Source organism: Scyliorhinus torazame, chromosome 4 (assembly GCF_047496885.1).
Source record: "Scyliorhinus torazame isolate Kashiwa2021f chromosome 4, sScyTor2.1, whole genome shotgun sequence".
In the NCBI taxonomy this organism is placed as follows: Eukaryota; Metazoa; Chordata; class Chondrichthyes; order Carcharhiniformes; family Scyliorhinidae; genus Scyliorhinus; species Scyliorhinus torazame.
In genome coordinates, this window is record NC_092710.1 from 69,610,104 (window position 1) to 69,631,571 (window position 21,468).

General features: G+C 43.8%; 1 protein-coding gene across 1 annotated transcript in view; it reads left to right on the forward strand.

The window, feature by feature from the left end:
• Nucleotides 1–21,452, forward strand: part of LOC140410292 (NACHT, LRR and PYD domains-containing protein 3-like) — a 32,333-nt gene extending 10,881 nt beyond the window's left edge. Inside the window, exons 3-9 of the mRNA XM_072498270.1 lie at nucleotides 6,133–6,299; nucleotides 6,547–6,718; nucleotides 6,831–6,896; nucleotides 8,343–10,083; nucleotides 12,986–13,072; nucleotides 18,599–18,760; nucleotides 20,312–21,452. Coding sequence (XP_072354371.1) covers nucleotides 6,133–6,299; nucleotides 6,547–6,718; nucleotides 6,831–6,896; nucleotides 8,343–10,083; nucleotides 12,986–13,072; nucleotides 18,599–18,760; nucleotides 20,312–20,399 — 2,483 coding nt within the window. The 3' untranslated portion in view covers nucleotides 20,400–21,452. The remainder of the gene's footprint in view (nucleotides 1–6,132; nucleotides 6,300–6,546; nucleotides 6,719–6,830; nucleotides 6,897–8,342; nucleotides 10,084–12,985; nucleotides 13,073–18,598; nucleotides 18,761–20,311) is intronic.
• Nucleotides 21,453–21,468: the final 16 nt, after the last annotated feature.

A 21,468-nucleotide genomic window follows, 5' to 3' on the forward strand; every position in this document is an offset into this window, starting at 1 on the left:
ACTGGAGGATAGCAAATGTGGTCCCTTTGTTCAAAAAGGGGAGCAGAGACAACCCCGGCAACTATAGACCGGTGAGCCTCACGTCTGTAGTGGGTAAAGTCTTGGAGGGGATTATAAGAGACAAGATTTATAATCATCTAGATAGGAATAATATGATCAGGGATAGTCAGCATGGCTTTGTGAAGGGTAGGTCATGCCTCACAAACCTTATCGAGTTATTTGAGAAGGTGACTGAACAGGTAGACGAGGGTAGAACAGTTGATGTGGTGTATATGGATTTCAGCAAAGCGTTTGATAACGTTCCCTACGGTAGGCTATTGCAGAAAATACGGAGGCTGGGGATTGAGGGTGATTTAGAGATGTGGATCAGAAATTGGCTAGCTGAAAGAAGACAGAGGGTGGTGGTTGATAGGAAATGTTGAGAATGGAGTTCTGTCACAAGTGGAGTACCACAAGGATCTGTTCTGGGGCCGTTGCTGTTTGTCATTTTTATCAATGACCTAGAGGAAGGCGCAGAAGGGTGGGTGAGTAAATTTGCAGACAATACTCAAGTCGGTGGTGTTGTCGATAGTGTGGAAGGAAGTAGCAGGTTCAGAGGGATATAGATAAGCTGCAGTGCTGGGCTGAGAGGTGGCAAATGGAGTTTAATGTAGAGAAGTGTGAGGTGATTCACTTTGGAAGGAAAAACAGGAATGTGGAATATTTGGCTAATGGAAAAGTTCTTGAAAGTGTGGATGAGCAGAGGGATCTAGGTATCCATGTACATAGATCCCTGAAAGTTGCCACCCAGGTTGATAGGGTGGTGAAGAAGGCCTATGGAGTGTTGGCCTTTATTGGTAGAGGGATTAAGTTCCGGAGTCAGGAAGTCATGTTGCAGCTGTACAGAACTCTGGTACGGCCGCATTTGGAGTATTGCGTACAGTTCTGGTCACCGCATTATAGGAAGGACGTGGAGGCTTTGGAACGGGTGCAGAGGAGATTTACCAGGATGTTGCCTGGTATGGAGGGAAAATCTTATGAGGAAAGGCTGATGGACTTGAGGTTGTTTTCGTTAGAGAGAAGAAGGTTAAGAGGAGACTTAATAGAGGCATACAAAATGATCAGAGGGTTAGATAGGGTGGACAGTGAGAGCCTTCTCCCGCGGATGGAAATGGCTAGCACGAGGGGACATAGCCTTAAACTGAGGGGTAATAGATATAGGACAGAGGTCAGGGGTAGGTTCTTTACGCAAAGAGTAGTGAGGCCGTGGAATGCCCTACCTGCTACAGTGGTGAACTCGCCAACATTGAGGGCATTTAAAAGTTTATTGGATAAACATATGGATGATAATGGTATAGTGTAGGTTAGATGGCTTTTGTTTCGGTGCAACATCGTGGGCCGAAGGGCCTGTACTGCGCTGTATTGTTCTATGTTCTATATGTTGCAATTTTGAAAAACCTTAGGGTCGACAAGTCTCCTGTGCCAGATGGGATAGATCCAAGGATTATTTGGGAGGCAAGGGATGGGATTGCAGAGCCTTTGGCTTTGATCTTTGGGCCCTCACTGTCCACGGGGATAGGGCCAGAGGACTGGCGAGTGGCGAATGTTGTTCCTCTGTTCAAGAAAGGGAATAGGAATGACCCTGGTAATTATTGGATCGTTAGTCTTACTTCGGTGATCGATAAGTTATTGGAAAACGTCCTGAAGGATAAGATTTATGACCATTTGGAAAGATGCAGCTTAATCCGGGATAGTCAACACGCATTCGTGAAGGGTAAGTCTTGCCTCACAAATTTGATTGAATTCTTTGAGGAGGTAACTAAGTGTGTAGATGAAGGTAGACCAGTTGATGTCGTATACATGGATTTTAGGAAGGTGTTTGATAAGGTTCACCATGGTCGGCTTATTAAGAAAGTAAGGAGGTGTCGGATAGAGGGAAATTTGGCCAATTGAATAAGTAACTAGCTCTCACATCGAAGACAGAGTGTGGTGGTGGATGGAAAATGTTCAGACTGGAGACCAGTTGCCAGCGGTGTACCACAGGGATCAGTGCTGGGTCCTCTGCTATTTGTGATTTTTATCAATGACTTGGAGGAGGGGGCTGATGGGTGGGTCAGTAAATTTGCTGATGACACCAAGATTGGTGGAGTAGTGGATGCGGTGGAGGGCTTTTGTAGGCTGCAAAGAGACATTGAAAGGATGCAGAGCTGGGCCGGAAAATGGCAGATAGAGTTTAACCCTGATATGTGCGAGGTGATTCATTTTGGTAGAAAACATTTGAATGCGGATTACATTCGTTCTGAGAAATGTGGAGGAGCAAATGTGGGGATAATCTCCACAAATCTCTGAAGGTTACCACTCAAGTGGATAGAGCCGTGACGAACGTATATAGTGAGTTAGCGTTTATTAACAGTGGTATTGAGTTATGCTGCAACTGTACATGACCCTGGTGAGACCACATCTGGAGTATTGTATGCAGTTCTGGTCACCCCACTATAGGAAGGATGTGGAAGCATTGGAAAGGGTGCAAAGGAGATTTCCCAGGATGCTGCCTGGTTTGCAGGATTGTTCTTATGAGGAAAGGTTGAGGGAGCGAGGGCTTTCCTCTTTGGAGCGGAGGAGGATTAGAGGCGACTTAATAGAGGTTTATAAGATGATGAGTGGGATAGGTAGAGTGGACGTTCAGAGACTATTTCCTAGTGTGGATGTAGCTGTTACAATGGGGCATAACTATAAGGTTCAGGGTGGGAGATATAGGAGGGATGTCCGAGGTACGTTCTTTACTCAGAGAGTCGTTTGGGTGTGGAATGGACTGCCTGCTGTTATAGTGGAGTCGGACACTTTAGGAACTTTAAAGCGGTTATTGGATAGGGTCATGGAGCACACCAGGATGACAGGGAATGGGATAGCTTCATCTTGGTTTCGGACAATGCTCGGCACAACATTGAGGGCCGAAGGGCCTGTTCTGTGCTGTACTGTTCTATGTTCTATGTTCCATGTCCCTAAGTAGCGTTGAATGAGTGAATCTGGTCCTGGTTCCTCATCAATTTAAAGTAAAGATAGACTATTGAAAACATCCTAATCCTCAAATGTAAATTATTCCAGTGTATCTGTTACCTCCTCTCACACCTAGGCCTAGGTAAAATATCTTTCCTTTGTAAAGGCAGATTTGTAACGATCGTCCTTTTCAAACCTTGTTTGTTTTCGTTTTTCGTCTTTTACTTTTACTTTTGCCATTAATGACTTTGTTTTTGCTCCATGGAGAATGGATGGAGCTGTGCTTTTAATTCGAACACACGCCTAGGTTGGTTTCAACTGAAGAGTGAACTGTGACCTTAAGGCAAAGCAGTCTGAATGAAGTGACTGAGTTCGACAAACGCTGCTTGTGGTTAATGAGTGCGCTAAAGAGGCTGTACTCTGCCTGGTCACCGGTGATGATTTGATTTTGTCCATTCGGAATGTTCTTCTGAGCCACGAGGTTCCATTTTAGTTTCATTTTGTATTCTGGTAGTTCAGGTGAAAACCCAGATAAATCCTCTGAATAAAATACGACTGCTAAGCCGCTTTATGGAATTGCCCAGCCAGCAATTTCTCTCCAATAAGCCTTTGAGTGTTTGATAACTGAGAATAGGATTGGAGATAACAGACCAGCTGAGAGAAAAATATGTGGAAACAAAGTACCTGTCTCTCCAGGAAAGGTGGGCGTTCACTGTTTTGAAAAACTGCAGGAAAACGTGTGCAGGCTGCCAAATTAAAAGCTTTAAACCTTACCAATACTGAGAAGAAGGTGTACTGAAGAATTAGTCAACGGTAGCAATGTTTTTTAAAATCTTTTGCTATTAACTCTTATATTTTAAACCTCTTCCCACCCCTATGTGTTTTAATGTCTTGTGGGTTTGTGTGCATAGGGTGGCGGGGGTGGGGGTGGGGTGGGGTTGGGGATTGTAGGTGACCTGGCAGTTATTAGTTCTAATTCGTGCATATTTCACGCTTATTTATTTTATGATAAACATTAATTGTGATCCACCTTACAAAACTCTAACTTAAATTATTGGCCAGCCAAGGGCCAATTATCTCTGGAATTTGGTAAGAATTATTGGTTACTTCACTTCCTTTCGGACTTCGGGGTCCGTCGCACTGAACTATACCGTGCACTAGCCTATAACTCATGAAAAGTATTCCTTTCATATCTCGTCAATTTTCCTTGCTTCCACTTGCATGTCTGCTTTTATCCCAAATCAGCTTTATTTTTTGTTTTGCCTCCCCTTTCATACTTACATGCGAATAGAAGGTGTCCGGAATCCCCTTTATGTTACCTAACAATCAGTTTTCATGCTCCCTCCTTGCAATTTTTTTTTTTTTTTTTTTTTTATAGGTCCACGACATTTTATGTTCAGCCTGATTCTCCATTGCATTTTCTACGACAACTGTCAAACAGGACCTTCTTCCTTTTCATCTTCGGCTGCTTCTCTCTCGTCATCCAGGGTGCTCGACGTTTATTAGTAATACCTTTCCCCTTCAAAGGAATATACATTTACATGTGCTGACAAATATGTCTCTTTAAAGGAACCCCATTGTTCACTCACCCACTTCGCAGCCAACATGTGATACCAACTCATTCAACTCAGATGCATTCTCGTCCGTGCGAAGGTCGATTTTCCCAAAATCAGTGTTCCTGCTCTGGATGGCTTCATTATATTTTCCATGGCTAACCACAACCTACTCTGACTCTATTGCAGATACATTCGTAAAGGTCAGACTTGGAATCTTTTTTTAGTTATTGTGGCAATCTCCAAACCTAGTTACCTATTTTATCTTGCCATCACAAAAATAATGTTAAAATTAACTCTTAAATATTAACAGGAGCCAATAATTGATATTTGTAACAAATAGCAGAGAAGAATGATGAAACGGTCGCAATAGATGTGGCCTGAATCGATTTTAATAAGGCGTTTGACTAACTGCCACATGAACGAGTGGTTAATAGAACCACGGCTCCTGTAGCTGGAGTCAGCTTGGATTAATAATGCATGGCTTAAGAACAACAACCGAGAATCATAGACTTCCACAATTGTGACATTGCATCAGGAGATATGTTTGCAGCAGTTCTTTCAATGAGCAATAGAACCAGTTCCGTTCACCTGCTCCCCCCCCCCCCCACTGTCCACACCCACATTCTTCTTTATGAGATAACAATCAAATTTCTTGTTGATTACTTTGATTGAATCTGCCTCTACCAAACTCCCAGGCAGGCCGTGCCCACTCCTTGCATGAAAGAAAAAAATGTGTCAATTAAAACGAAAACTGTGCCCTCTCGTTCTTGATCATTAAGCGAGTGGGAACAGTTTAGCTCCATTTACGTACCTTCAGAAACCTAATTTTTCGGGCACCTTTAGCAAATCTCCGATACGCCGGCACTTCCCGAAGGGAAATATTGGAATCATATCCAAACTATCTTGAAAGTCGACCTTCCACGGCGTCAGAACCATTCTTCTGCATCTCTCTCTTCGATGACTTTGCACCTTGCATAATTTCTGCATGCCAGTGGGGCGCAGTGCTCCAGATGACGGTAAATAATAATATTTATTAGTGCCACAAGTAGGCTTACATTAACACAGCAATTAAGTTACTTTGAAAACCGTCTAGTCCCCGCACTACATCACCTGTTCAACTACCCTCAGGGAGATTTCAGAATGTCCAATTCAACTAACACGCATGTTTTTCAAGACCTGTGGGAGGAAAACGGATCACCTGGAGGAAACCCATGCAGACACAGGAAGAACGTGCAGACTCCGCACAGACAGTGATCCAAGCCGGGAATCGAACCCGGATCCCGAACGCCGTAAAGCAATACTGCGCACCATTATGCTACAGTGACAACATTTCTTATATTGACGTTCTACATAGTCTACTTGTTCTTGCATATTATTCCCTTAGGAGTGACTCCCAGGATGTTTAATTGACTGCACTCAAATTGCTCTGCCTCCTTGAATTAATGGAGCACTGAAAAAAGTCAGGCGATCCGTTGAGGAGAGTGGGTGGGGAGGGAGGATGGCCTCCTGGTCAGCCTTTCCTGAGTAGAAGTATCTGTTTTTCGAATGTTTTAAGAAATCAGGTATCTTTTGTGATTCATTCTGTGCGGCTTATTTGCAGACATTGACCCCTTAATAAAAGAAACTCTGGCAAATTACAGCGACCGTCAATTATACACAATTACGAAATTCTACCGGCAGAGATTGGAGGAAGCAATTGAAGGATTTGTTGAAATTGTCAGTTTAGCATTATTGCAAGAAAATATGGTCACCAAGATGGAACATCAGGTACGCTGTTATCTCAAAACATCAGTTTGGGAGTAGATGCTTGCTTTGTACATGCTTATGAACCGATCCAACTAAGGAAGAAAACATGTATTTCATGAAAATCCGTTGCCAAATACTTGAAATATTGTCTTACGTAGAGTATTGTGAAGAACAGTCAGCAAGTAGTAATGCATGGAGTGCGGCTTTTAATAATACAATCCGAGGCACGAGCATGTGATAAGCAACTTTAGATTTATTTTGCTCGCAGGGTGTCAATATTATGACAGAGAATGGAGCCAGACGAGAGGCTTGCAAACAATTTTTCAACATTGTCATGGATCACGGTGCTCAGGCAGGAAGAACTATGTGGCTGGTCTTTGTGAAATTTCGGGACATCAAACCCAAATTGAATAATATATTGACAGAAATATACGAGAAAGGTACAGTAAAAATTGTTAGCATAACGTACATAGTTCAATGCAGCCACAATAATTATTTGTCCGCCGATTTCGATAGAGGCACTTGCACTAATGACTAAAAGTCTGTTTACAGGTTTGAATTTAGCGAGGGAAACTATCTTCAGCACCGTGGAAGCGAAAGTGTCTAGCGATCTACAAGGTAAGTAGGATTATGCTGAAAATAGATGAGAAAAATGAGTCAGACAGGGAATGAGTAGGCAAGATAGAAAATCAATATGGACGGAAGGGACGACCTGTAACTCGCAAAGGCTGGTGTATGTTGGTTCAACTCCCACTGAGGTACCTGATGTGATTTGAACAGCCCCCAACAAATCCCAATAGTTGTTACCATGAAAATGTTACCGATTGCTGTGAAATAAAACAAAATTTAGTTCACCAAAATGCTTTAGGGAATGAAATCCACTGTCCTTACATGGGTTGGCACCAATGTGATTGTAGATCCACCGTGGTGTGGTTAACTCTTGAATACCCCTGAAGTGCCTCAGTAAGCCACTTAATTCAAGGGCAATTAAGGATGGGCAATAAATGATTGCCTTGCCAGGGATGGCAGCATCCCATGTAAGATTTATTTTTTTCAAATAGGATTTGTTATGAAGACCCATCAATGATGTGGCATATCTCACAGCAAAATACTCCCTGAATAGTGTGTTACTGCGCCAACTTAGGTTGTGTGCTCAACTTTCCCATCTGGATCTCGAACGTAGAACGTGCAATCGAGTGTCGTGCTAAATAATTGGGTCTGAGTTATTCGCCCCTCCAGCACACGAGGTATCCCGAAGCGGGCGCGAAAGGCGCGGCCAATTAACAGGCACCCGGTGTGATTCGCACTCTGTGCAAGGCTGAGCGCCACAGGGGAGAGCGGGAAGAGAATTCTCCCGGAAAACTGAGGGTGTAGCCTTGCGTTTCGACTGTGGCCGCCCAGGATGCTGCCTCAGGGAGCTGCAGACCTGCAAAAAAATGGAGGAATAATATAAAGCATGATATTCAAAAACAAACCTCACTCACGAAGCACTTTCACATGTTAGAACAACCCATACGTTTCATCCCACGTAGGATCGAGGTTGCAGCTAAAATGTAAAGGCCGACTGGTCGAAGGCCAGCTTGGAGACAAGGAAAGCATAGGAACCACGTAAAAGTGCGTTCAACTGGCTCAATTCGGCAGCATTCCGGTCCAGCGGAAGACGACTTCGCCACAGGTTCCTGGCGAATGGTGCGAGTTTTGGGAATCCCCGTAGAGAGCAGCGGGACCGGAAGATTCCGTCGCCTCCGCCGCCGCAAACACCCCGCTGTAGGGATGGGTGTGAGGTGGTGTAGAAAGTCGCGCCCGTTGGCTGAAACGCGCACGCAGATCGAAATATCGCGCGAAATTATGCTAAATTATAGCTGTTCGAAACCAACTTCTTCTCGCACATTTTCCCGTGCTTCCAGTCCCGGCCTGTGCCCGGCCGAACAATGTAAAATTCTGGCCTTCCTCTATCGTTCAAATCAGATCAGCTAACCTGATAATATCAAGGTTGAACATGTTATAATTAATTGTATCGTCAGCTTATTAGAACATTGTTAATAACATTGACTCATTTTAAAGGTGTTCAAGAGGAACATCGAAATCGTCTTCGCTCAGAAAATGAGACTTTGCTGGTTTGCGGCATTCAAGGGAAGCAGATCCAGACATTCTCGCTTTCAGAACGCTACACCGACCTGATCGTTATTGCCAACGTCCGTGAGCGAACACTCCTGGAACACGAGCTGTGGTCCAGAGGCAGAGACCACGAGGAGTGGCAAAGGAAACTGGTTCGGGATGAGCTGGAGAAAATCCGCATTCACCAACTGTTCAGAGATTGTTTCGGCAAAAGCTGCTTGGGTGGCACCTCGGTGGTGAGCGGGGTGGCGGGTATCGGCAAAACTACGATGGTACAGGAGATCGTCCACGATTGGGCGATTGGGCATATGTATTCGCAATTTAACTTTTTGTTTCACTTCCGGTTTCGAGACCTTAATGTCATCAGCCGCAAGACAAGTCTGAAAGCGTTGATCCTGAAGTCATACCCTCACTTCGAGGAAACGATCCAACGCCTATGGAGTAGTCCGGCGAGCCTGCTCTTCATCTTCGATGGTTTGGATGAGTTCAAGGTTAGCATTGATTTCGAGGAGATGGGTCAAAGCATGGAACCGGAGCGGGCATGCTTCGATCCGGAATGCCAGTGTGAAGTCGCTGACATTGTCCGCTCTCTGGTGCAGCAGAAGCTCTTGAAGGATTGTTCGGTACTGATCACAAGCCGACCACACGCACTTGAATCTTTGGAGAAAGCCAAGGTTAACCTCTGGGCTGAAATCTTGGGCTTCTTTGCGGAGGAGAGAAAAGAATATTTTAAAAAATTCTATGAAAGTATAGATATTGCTGAGGATGTCTTCCGCCAAGTGGAACAGAATGATATCCTGTACACAATGTGCTACAATCCATCTTACTGTTGGATTCTCTGCTGCTCATTGGCTCCCCTCGTTTCAGGCCCTCGAGTCAAGCAGACGCTGCCCAGAACAATCACTCAGCTATTCTCCAATTATATCTGTAACATTTTGAATAATCACTCCAGAGAAGTCGAAAACCCGCGTGCGATTTTAATGAAAACTGGCGAGATGGCCCTTGAGGGAGTCTCAAAGAAGGCCATCGTGTTCACGCCGAACCATTTCTATCAGCACCACCTCCACCCCTCCAGGTTCGTCTCCGGGTTCATGATGGAAATTCTGGAGAAAGATTACTCCGCCACCAGCCCGGTTTACACCTTCATCCATCTCACTGTCCAGGAATATCTCGCCGCACTCTCGCCCTATTTGAAGTTAGCTCCGGAAAATGTAACTTTGTTGCTGGAGAAAGCGGAGAGCATTGACGACGGGCGATTTGACATATTCTTCCGCTTCATTGTGGGCCTCTCCTCTCCATGCACGTCCCAGCTGCTAGTTAAGTTCCTGGGTGATTTCCAGTTCGAGGTCCCATGCCAAGTCAAGTTGTGGCTAACACAAAAGGTAAAAAAACATCTCTTACTTACACACAGCAGAAAGGACAGAAGGAATCTCATGAACGTTTTTCATTACGTGTTCGAATCTCAGGATAACCTAACGCGGTTCACTGGAGATCGCAATCTGACGGTTAAACTGGGCCACATTAGTGAATCAGAGGCAATACGACTGAATCCAGTGGATTGCTTTGTGCTTGCGACTGTTCTGAGTCCCTGTGACATCATTGAGGAGCTGGATCTTAACTACTGCTTCATACAAGCTGAAGGAATTCAGCGGCTCGCCCCCGTTCTGCACAAGTGTAAGATACTCAGGTACAATTTCATAATCTTAAGCCGGGGACGTATGTGGCACATAACGTAATATAAGCAGCTTCGCCCTTGCTGATCAGTAAAATCCATTCTCTCGAGCTTTTCTTAATAAGAACATAAGAACTAGGAAAAGGAGTAGGCCACCTGGCCCCTCGAGCCTGCTCCGCCATTTAATGAGATCATGGCTGATCTTTGTGGACTCAGCTCCACGCTCCGGCCCGAATCCCTTTATTCTTTAGAAAGGTATCTATCTTTTTCTCAAAAACGTTTAAAGAAGGAGCCTCAACTGCTTCACTAGGCAAGGAATTCCAGAGATTCACAAACCTTTGGGTGAAGAAGTTCCTCCTACACTCCGTCCTAAATATACTTCCCCTTATTTTGAGGCTATGCCCCCTAGTTCTTCTTTCCCTGACCAGTGGAAACAACCTTCCCGCATCTATCCTATCTATTCCCTTCATAATTTTATATGTTTCAATAAGATCCCCCCCCCCCCACCCCCGCATCTTTCTAAACTCCAATGAGTACAGTCCCAGTCTACTCAACCTCTCGTCATAATCTAATTCCCTCAACTCTGGGATCAACCTAGTGAATCTCCTCTGCACTCCCTCCAGTGCCAATATGTCCTTTCTCAGGTAAGGAGACCAAAACTGAACACAATACTCCAGATGCGGTCTCATCAACACCCTATACAATTGCAGCATAACCTCCCTAGTCTTGAACTCCATCCCTCTAGGAACGAAAGACAAAACTCGATTAGCCTTCTTAATCACCTGTTGCACCTGCACACCAACTTTATGCGACTCGTGCACCAGCACACCCAGGTCCCTCTGCACAGCAGCTTGTTTTAACATCTTACCGTTTAAATAATAATCCATTCTGCTGTTATTCCTCCCAAAATGGATAGCCTCACACTTGGCAACATTGAATTCCATCTTCCAGAGCCTAGCCCATTCACCTAACCTATCGAAATCCTTCTGCAGCCTTCCGGTATCCTCTGCACTTTTTGCTTTACCACTTATCTTAGTGTCGTCTGCAAACTTTGACACATTGCACTTGGTCCCAAACATTACATAAACTCCAAATCGTTTATGCAAATTGTGAACAACTGCGGGCCCAACACTGATCCTTGAGGGACCCCACTAGTTACAGGTTGCCAACCAGAGAAACAACCAATTTATCCCCACTCTCCGCTTTCTGTTAGTTAACCAATCCTCTACCCATGCTACCACTTTACCCTCAATGCCATGCATCTTTAGTTTATGCAGCAACCTTTTGTGTGGCACCTTGTCAAAAGCTTTCTCGAAATCCAGATATACCACATCCATTGGCTCCCCGTTATCTACTGCACTGTTATCGTCCTCAAAAAAATTTACCAAATTAGTCAGACACGACCTATCCTTTGTGAACCCATGCTGCGTCTGCCCAATGGGACATTTTCCCTCCAGGTACCCCGCTATTTCCTCCTTAATGATAGATTCCAGCATTTTCCCTACAACCGAAGTTAAGCTTACCGGCCTATAATTACCAGCTTTCTGCCAACCTCCTTTTTTAAACAGTGGTGTCACGTTTGCTACTTTCCAATCCTCTGGGACCACCCTAGAGTCTAGGGAATTTTGATAAATTATCACTAGTGCGTTTACAATTTCCCTAGCCATCTCTTGCCGGTCCGTGGACGATTTCATATTTTCGAAGCCCCTTTAAATGTTTACTATTTTGATTGCACGATGGGAAAGCAAGTTCTTGTTTCTGTTGTTGAAACAAGCCTGCGATTCTGAAGAGTCTTCTTCTGTTTCTAAGATAGCCCCGCTGTTTCAGGATGGCTTACTTCCACGCTAAATGTGAGTTCTCAGCTGACTGAGAATTCCAATGCGTGACCTACAGTCTCCGTCATCGGGGGGTGAGACGGTGTTTGGAGGAACGGGTGGTAGGGTGCCAGTTTTGCGTTGCGCTCCTTCCACTAATGATTATGATTCAACTTGCTCTCGGCTATAAACCTCGAGGTGTTCGGCTCCTTCCTTTCTGAATGCGTTTTCTCCACTTGGAGTGGACTTGGGATAATATTCCGAAGTTTCAGTGGGACAATGCGGCCTCATTTTCAAGGAGACGTTTAGGATGTCCTGGAAGTGTGCCCTCTACTATTTTGAGGCTCGTCTGAAGATATTAAGAGGTGACGCATTCTGACCTAAATAATGTGCATCATTCTGAAGCGTTGTGGATCTATGAAGATTGAATGGCAACATGCATTACAGTACAGAATATATGGCTGAGTTGCCTGGTGTGAAGATCAATTTTGAATCGAAATGTTGGTATTCTTCATCTTCTTTGGGATTTCCTTTCCCTTGCTTGAAATTGAAATTATTAATTTATTGTAGTGGTAAAAACATATGCAGCAATTAGAAACAAAGTTCAATATCGCCATCGGTGCAAAGCATATTTATTATTTTCAGCTGTCTTGCAATGACAATATTAAATTCCGACTCTACATGTCTCAGATTCTTTCAATAATGGACGATACTTACTGAGGTCCCACATCTTTTAAGATTCTGATCTCCTTAAGTAAGTTAGTAGAACTGTTACATAATGTTCCTAATACCTTCTGACTTTATTATTTGAAGATTAAGAGTACCAACATTTCTGTGCCAAACTGATAACACGAGACAACTTAGCCATGTATGTGTATTGTGATACAATGAATGCAACCATTCGATCTTTCTAGACTTGCAGCGCTTCTGAACCATAACATTATTAAGGTTAGAATGTGTCACCTTCTGACTTTATTGTTTGAACATTAAATATTTGCGTGGCAATTATATAAATTATTAATTGTTTAGAAGAATTACTTGGTAGCTTAATAAGTAAATAATCTCAGGCCCAACCATCCAAATTGTCATTCTTCCACCTTTAGGCTCCTTTCTAACAATCTGACAGATGCGGGCATGGACGAACTCTCTCTCTGTCTCAGGAAATCAGACTGTAAAATCGGAATCCTGGAGTAAGTACCAACACTGATGCTTTATTGAACATTAATCTGCCGCGAACTCAGATGATTAATATATTGTATTTTAGATTCACTCCCGATCGACATTAGCACTTGGCACCAGTTATTAAAAACTGTAGTGACACTCATATAATGAGTGTTTTTCATTGAAGTGAAGTAAAGCCGCCACAGTCCCAGAGGACCATAAGACCATAAGACATAGGAACGGATGTAAGGCCATTCGGCCCATCGAGACCACTCCACCATTCAATCATGGCTGATTTCAACTCCATTTACCCGCTCTCTCTCCATAGCCCTTAATTCCTCGAGAAATCAGGAATTTATCAACTTCTGCCTTAAAGACACCTGACGTCCCGGCCTCCACCGCCCTCTGTGGTAATGAATTCCACAGACCCACCACTCTCTGGCTGAAGACACTTCTCCTCATCTCTGTTCTAAAGTGACTCCCTTTTATTCTAAGGCTGTGCCCCGGGGTCCTAGTCTCCCCTGCTAATGGAAACAACTTTCCTACGTTCATCCTATCTCAGCCTTTCATTATCTTGTAAGTTTCTATTAGATCTTCCCTCAACCTCCTAAACTCCAATGAATATAATCCCAGGATCCTCAGGCGTTCATCGCATGTTAGGCCTACCATTCCTTGGATCATCCGTGTGAATCTCCGCTAGACCCGCTGCAGTGCCAATATGTCCTTCCTGAGGTGTGAGCCCCAAAGTTGCTCACATAATTCTAAATGGGGCCTAACTAATGCTTTATAAAGCTTCAGAAGTACATCCCTGCTTTTATATTCCAAGCCTCTTGAGATAAATGACAACATTGCATTTGCTTTCTTAACTCCGGACTCAACCTGCAAATTTACCTCTAGAGAATCCTGGACTCGGACTCCCAAATCCCTTTGCACTTCAGCATTATGAATTTCGCTTTCCCCAAGCTAGAATATCAGCAAATCTTGGCCGAATTAACCCAGCGGTCATCTAAAACGTAAAATTGGACAGTTCATCTTGGTTTCTCACCTCCGTCCAAACAACATTTGATGCCCATTTTATTTAATCCACGCTTCACGTGACATGAGCTCAACTGTGCTCAAGGGAAGAAGGAAACAAAGACAACATTTGGAGACAACACCCTCACCCTATTCAGAGACCATTACCACAGTTAATGGCCTGCAATCTAGCTGTGCGAGACCCCATGGGGAATAGGTACCATAATATGATAGACACTTTCAAAAAGTTGGAGAGAGATTAGTTGATTCTGAGACTTGGGTCATGAATCTGAATAAAATATAATATGAGGCGTGAGGTAGCTTTGATCGATTGGGGGGAACGATACTTAAACGGATAACAGTGGATAGGCAATGGCAGACATTCGCGGTGTGCATGGTGGAACAGCACAATTATTAATTCCTGCCTGGCACGAAGCTAAATAGGAAACGGGACTAATCCATGGCTTACAAGGGAAATTAGAGATAGTATCCGAATCAAGGTAGAAGCATACGCATTGGCCAAGAAAAACAATATCAGTTCAGTATTCAGCAAAGGAGGACCGATTGATTGGGAAATGAAGGGAAAATAGAGTACGAGAGTAAGCTGTCATTGAACATAAAAGCTGACTACAACATGCTTCTCAAGGGACATGAAAAGATTGGGGAAAGATATATGTCCTCTTACAGTCATAAGCAGGGGAATGTATAATCGGTAGAAAACAGATAGCTAAAAAAATAAACACATACGTATGTCCAGTCGGCACAAATGAGGACAAAAAACAGATACTAAAATGGTGGGGAAGGCTGGGTTCAGTGGAAGGGAGGAACTGACGGAGTGCAATATTTGTAAAATAATTGTGTTGTGAAAATGGATGAGATTGAACGTTGATAATCACCAGGGCCTGATAATCTACATCCCGGAGTATTTGCAGAAGTAGCTCCAGAAATAATGGATACATTGGTCATTATGTTCCAGGATTTTATCGCGTCTGGAACAGTTCCTGCAGAATGGAGGGTTGCGAGTGTACCTCCACTATTTAAATAGAGAGGTCGAGAGAAAACAGGGAATTATAGACCTGTCAGCCTGACGTCGGTATTGGGCAAAATTCTAGAATACTTTATCAAAGATTTTGTAACAGAGTACATGGAAAACTACCGGCAGTATCAGACAGAGTCAGCATCGATTTATGAAGGGGAACTCCCGCTTGACAAATCTCCTGGAATTCCTCGAGGACGTAACTAGTAGAGTTGACAAGGGCAGTCAGTGGATGTAGTATATTTGGACTTTCAGACGAAGACTTTTCACAAAGTCCCGCATAAGAGATTAGTGTGCAAAGTAAACTGTATGTCATTAGAGTTGTTGGATTGTGAAGGGTAAAAAAAAACTGGTTCACCGACGGGAAACAAAGAGTAGCAATCAACTGGCCTTCTTCAAATTGGCTAGCAGTGACTAGTAGGGTACCGCCGGGATCGGTGCCATAACCACAGCTATTCATCACACATATCCATGCGTTATATCACAAACAAATATAATATCTCCAACCTTACAGATTACACGAAATTGGGTAAGCGGGTGAGCTGTCAGGAGGATGCAGAGATTTTTCACTGTGATGCGGGCAAGTGGAGTGAGTGACCAAGTGAATAACAGATGCACTATAATTTAGAAAAATGCCTGGTTATACATTTTGGAAGAAAATAGCAGAAGACAGACTATTATTTAATGACCATAAGTTAGGAGAGGTTAATTTTCAACATGACCTTGATTTCCATGTGTACCAGTCACTGTAGATAAGCATGCAGGTACAGCAGGCGTGACAGAAGGCAAATGGGAGGTTGGCATTCAGAGCAAGTGGATTCGACTACAGAGGCAGGGATGTCTTGCTCAATTATACAGGGCATTGGTGAGGCCAAAACTGGAATATTGTGAACTGTTTGACTCATTTTCCGAGAAGCATATTCTTTCACTAGAGGGAGTACAGCGAAGGTTTACAAGATTGCTTTTTGGGAGGGCGGGTCGGATGTATGAAGATAGATTGAATCGGTTAGTCTAGCATTCGTTGGAGTTCAGAATAATGAGGAGGGACCTCATAGAAATCTATAAAAGTCCACCAGGGCTGGCAGCGTAGATGCAGGAATAATGTTCCCGATGGTCGGTGCGCCACAGTCTCGAGATACGTGATAGACCATAGTACAGAGATGAGGACAAATATATTCACCCACAGAGTGGTCATCCATGGAAATTCGTAGTGGAGGCAACACATTGTATGTTTTCAAGAATCAGGTAGCACGTAGGGAGAAGGTTATCAAAGGATATGGGGGGAAGCGGGATTAGGCTATTGAGTTGGATGATCAGCCATGACCATAATGAATGGCGCAGCAGGGAAAAAAGGACGAATAGCCTGCTCGTGCTCAGATTTTATTTTTCTATATCTTCCGTCTAAATCAAACAGATGAGTTTCTCCTGAATATTTGAAGGAATAACGTTATGCCCGATTCAAGAAAAAAACTGATATGAGGGGAATTATAGAAATGAGACCAAAGACATAGGAGCAGAATTGAGACATTCGGCCCATCGAGACTGCTCCGCCATTCAATCATGGCTGGTCTGTTTCTCACCCCATTCTACTGCTTTCGTTCCATAACCCTGTTCCCCTTATTAATTAAAAAATCTATCTATTTCTTTCTTAACGGCACTCAGGGACTTGGCCTCCCCAACCTTATGTGCAAATGTGTTCCACATACTCACCACGCTCTGGCTAAAGAAAGTCCTTCTCATCTCTGTTTCAAATGGCTGCGCCCTCGGTTCTATTTAGATCATAGATCATAGAATTTACAGTGCACAAGGAGGCCATGCGGCCCATGGAGTCTGCACCGACCGTTGGAAAGTGCACCCCACTAAAGCACATGCTTCCACCCTATGCCATCAACACCGTATCCCCGTAACCCTAGCCCTTTTTGGACCCTATGGACAATTTATCAGGGCCAATCCACCTAACCTGTACATCTTTGGGCTGTGGGAGGAAACCGGAGCATCCGCAGGAAACCCACGCAGGCACGGAGAGAACGTGCAGACTCCGCACAGACAGTAACCCAAGCCGGTAATCGAACCTGGGGCCCTGTAGCTTTGAAACAACTATGCTAACAACTGTGCTACCGTGCTGCTCTACTCCTATTAGTGGATCATTCACTCCACGTTCACTCATTGTAGTATTCGGTATGTTCCAGTGAGATCCCCCCCCCCCCACCCCCAACTCCCCGTCATCTTTCTAAACTCCATCGAGTACAGGTCCAGAGCCCTCAACCCTGCCTATACAATATGTCTTCATTCCGGGGATCTCGTGAACCTCCTCTGAACCCTATCCAAAGCCAGCACATCCTTCCTTCCTGAGATACAGGGGCCAAGACAGCTCACAATATTCCTCCTGGGGTCTGACCAGAGCCTTATACAATCTCAACAATATATCCCAAGTCGTGTATTGTAGCCCGCTCGACACGTATGCTAACACTACATGTGCCTTCCTAATGTGTATTCCATCTGCCTCATCTTTGCCCACTGCCATAGCTGTCCAGGACCTTTGGCAATCTCTCTGCCTCCTCAACACAAATTCTACCATGTGAAAACCTAGCAATAATGCCCTCAGTTCCTTCTTCCAGGTAATTGATATATATCGTGAATATCTGTGGTCCTAACACTGAACCCTGCTGAACTCTGAACTAGTTGTGCCTAAGGTATTAGTACTTTGACAGACGAGCGTCATTATGGCGTTGGTTTTGTAGAAGCTCTCGAGAGCCTATGGAAAGATATTCAGAGGACAATACCGACAATCCTGAGATGTTTTATTCCCGAGATGAGATGCTGATCCTGGAAAATTAAAGGTCGTATGGAGATACAATTCCTTTGCTGTCAAAGACTACAGCGATTCCGAAATGATTTAAATATTATAATTGCGAGTGATATTGTTCCCGTGTTATCAGACGAAAATTGTGGATGTTAAGGCGAATGCTACATCTGGTATAAAGCTGTTCTTTGGAGTTATTACAGGTGGAATGGTGATATGAGTGTTGACTGATTATGATGCTTTGTATGTGTATCAGCAGACCACTATGGACCTGCCACTGCACCTCTACTAATAATTATGTTATGTCCGTCCGGACTTTCATCTTACTTTTCGAAATATCCAAGTTATTTGAACCCACTCTCCATGGATTTGGAGTTGCTTCTTCCCCTGTTGTAATTGCTGATTTTAAATATTCTTGTTTTTATTCCTAAAACGTATTCTTGGTCTTCATGCAATACGTTACAAAATAACGTTTGCTGGTCGAATGAATTCACCATCTGCATCAGCTGTGTAGACCATCAAGGCTTTGCAAATGTCATGTGAAGTGTAAGATACACTGCTGCAGCGTAATATGATTCGATATTATTGATGATTGCGCACTCTCTAATAGAGGGCGTTTTCATATGTCGAATGTCTACGAAAGGTCTTGTTCTCCATCATTTTTTAACGCCAGTGCATATATCTATATTATATCCTATGTAGACTGAACATAAACGCACTGACAGACAACTGTGCCGAGACACTAGCCTCAGCTCTCGGCGTCAATCACTCGTTAATAGAACTGGATCTGCAGAGAAATCGTTTCCGATCTGGTGCTCCCTTCTGTCAACTGATAAAACTCTGCACCACGCTTCAAAGAGTATCGTGAGTATTTGTGTTAACATTCAATAACCAGGGAGATACGGAAGTGCTGTTCGGAAGAGCGGGATAGTGACAAATGGAATGTGACACTTAAAAGTGTGACGTTATGCATTTTGGCTGGACTATCAATTCAAGAGCATACACAATGGACGGTAGGACGCAAGGACAAATGGGGGCATTGGAGTGCATGTCCTAGCTCAGTGGAGGCAGCAGGACAGGTAGCTAAGGTGATTAAGAAGGCATATGCGACACTTGTCTTTAATAGCCGAGGCATAGAGAATAAGAGCATGGAGGGTATCATGGGATTTATATAAGGTTGATTAGGCCACAGTTAGAGTACTGTGTAAAGTCCTGTTCACCATCTAGGGAAGGATATGTTTGCACTGGAGAGTGTACAGAAGTGATTCACTGGGGTGTTGCCTGGGCTGGAGTATTTAAGCTATGAAGAGCAAATGATTAGGCTGGGGTTGTTCTCTTTAGAGCATGGAAGGCTGAGCGAGGGCCCTGATTGAGATGAAGAAAATTATGAAGGACACAGATCCGTAGAAAAGAAGGAACATTTCCCTTTGTAGCCTGTTCAATAACAATGCGGCAGAGATTTAAGGTGAAGGCCAGGAAATGTAATGGGTATTTTAGGAAAACGATTCCACACAGAGGGGGTGGGAATCTGAGAGCCACTTCCTGAAAGGGTAGTAGAAGCGTGGGCACTCACAACATTGAAGAAGCATTTAAAAGTGCACTTAAATGTCATAGCTCACGAGGCTAAGGACCAAGTGCTGAAAAATGGGATGAGAATAGACAGGTGCTTGATGGCCTGCACAGGCACGATGAGCTATCGGGCCACTTGGTTAGACTCTATTGCTCTCTAATATTGAAAGCGATCTCGCGGTCTACGTAAATGTGTGGCTACGGTGGGAAGGCCCAGGCTCGCACAGTAGTCAGGAACGCCAAACACATTGACCATTGGAAATCAGTTTACAAGACACTGCGCAACAGAGGACATATTCTCCAAGAGGTGCTTTGCAGCCGAAACACAACGAATGTAACCACCATTCTGTTAAAATCTAAAGCCGCTCGTTAAACTGAGTTTCGAAAACAACTTCAGTGAGGCACAGCGTCTGAGCAGTTGAAGGGACCTCTCTTTAACCGAGTGATGCAATTTGCATTGGATGGACATCCCAACCAATCTCCCGCCAATTGGAATCCAAAACAAATGCACTGATCTGTTGTAGATTCAATATATTTACCGATCAGCACAATTTGAATAAACTTAAAATAACTTTGATAATGGGTTCATTAAAATATTTTAACTGTTTCAAACATATCAGCTTGCTTGCTGATCTGATTCTCAATCACCGCCAAACGCTGAACAGTAACAATAAGATGGAGGGTGACGAAATAATTTCGATATTTATCACACAGATAGGAACAATAGGTCGACGGCAGGTCCGTTGTTGTTGATATTCCTGGTCATTTAGCATTGTAGTGAAATTACAGAATTGTGCGTTTCAACAATCGTTTCACTTTTTGTTTCCTTCTCAAACATTATTCAAGGTTGAGTTGGAATCAGTTCAGCAGAGAAACTAAAACGGAATTGAGGGGACTAGACAAATCCAGAGAAGGGCTGGCGGTGTTTGTCTAATTCCAGGCTAAAATACCGCACAAAGGTGTGACTTCCCTTCCGCACGTTCCTCAATTGGGAGATACATTCAATGACTACTGCATGATTATTTGACGTGAGAAACATATTTGCAACATCATATGACGGGTAAATGAAATCGTTTCAGAAGAAAAACATGACAGCTGTTTCTTCGAAATGCATGCTTTTCAATCAATGTTTTCTTTGATTAGAATGTCAACATGACATAATTAGTACCCTTTAATGATTCATCGTTCCCAAAGACTAGGCCAAAGAGGTCTTATGATGCATTGGGAACCTGCAGTAACTCCGCAATCAAGTACGAAACCAGGACGATGGACGAGGAAGCTAATTTGGCCCAATGCGCTGGAAGCTGGTGTGGTACAGATTCGTGCCGACAAGCCGAATGTGTAAGGATCCCCTTTCCAGCAGTGGGTGGCAAGTGCCTGCCTCCTTGCCCTACTCATTGTGTAGGTTCTGACCGTAAGGATCTGACAAGCCTTCGACAAATAAATGATGTGTGAGAAAAAAGATAATCTGGACCTTGATTCCAACACTTCAGAGAGCTTGTCGACCACCATGCACCTGATGAGCAGAAATTTCTACCAATGGAATACTGCCTAAATTATTGTCGTTGGCCGCATTCGCAGATGCCATTTGGTTTTTTAGATTTAGAGTTCCCAATTCATTTTTTCTAATTAAGGGGCAATTAAGCGTCAATCCACCTGGCCTGCACATCTTTTGGGTTGTGGGAGCGAAACCCATGAAAACACGGGGAGATTGTGCAAGCCCCACACAGACAGTGGCCCAGTGCCGGGATCGAATCTGGGAAGTCAGGGCCGAGTGGTGACAGGGCTAACACACTGCACCATCGTGCTGCGCGAGGTGCCATTTCTTAACCGCAGACAAAATACCTCCCATAGTAATTGTCGTCGACCGAAAGAGAGTGATTGCAATGTCGCATAGTGGAATGGTATTTTTTAAAAATATTTTTATTCGCATTCCAATTTTAGCAGTTTGACAATTTCACATATAAAGCACGTAATGTTTACAGAGTATGATGTTTCTTATA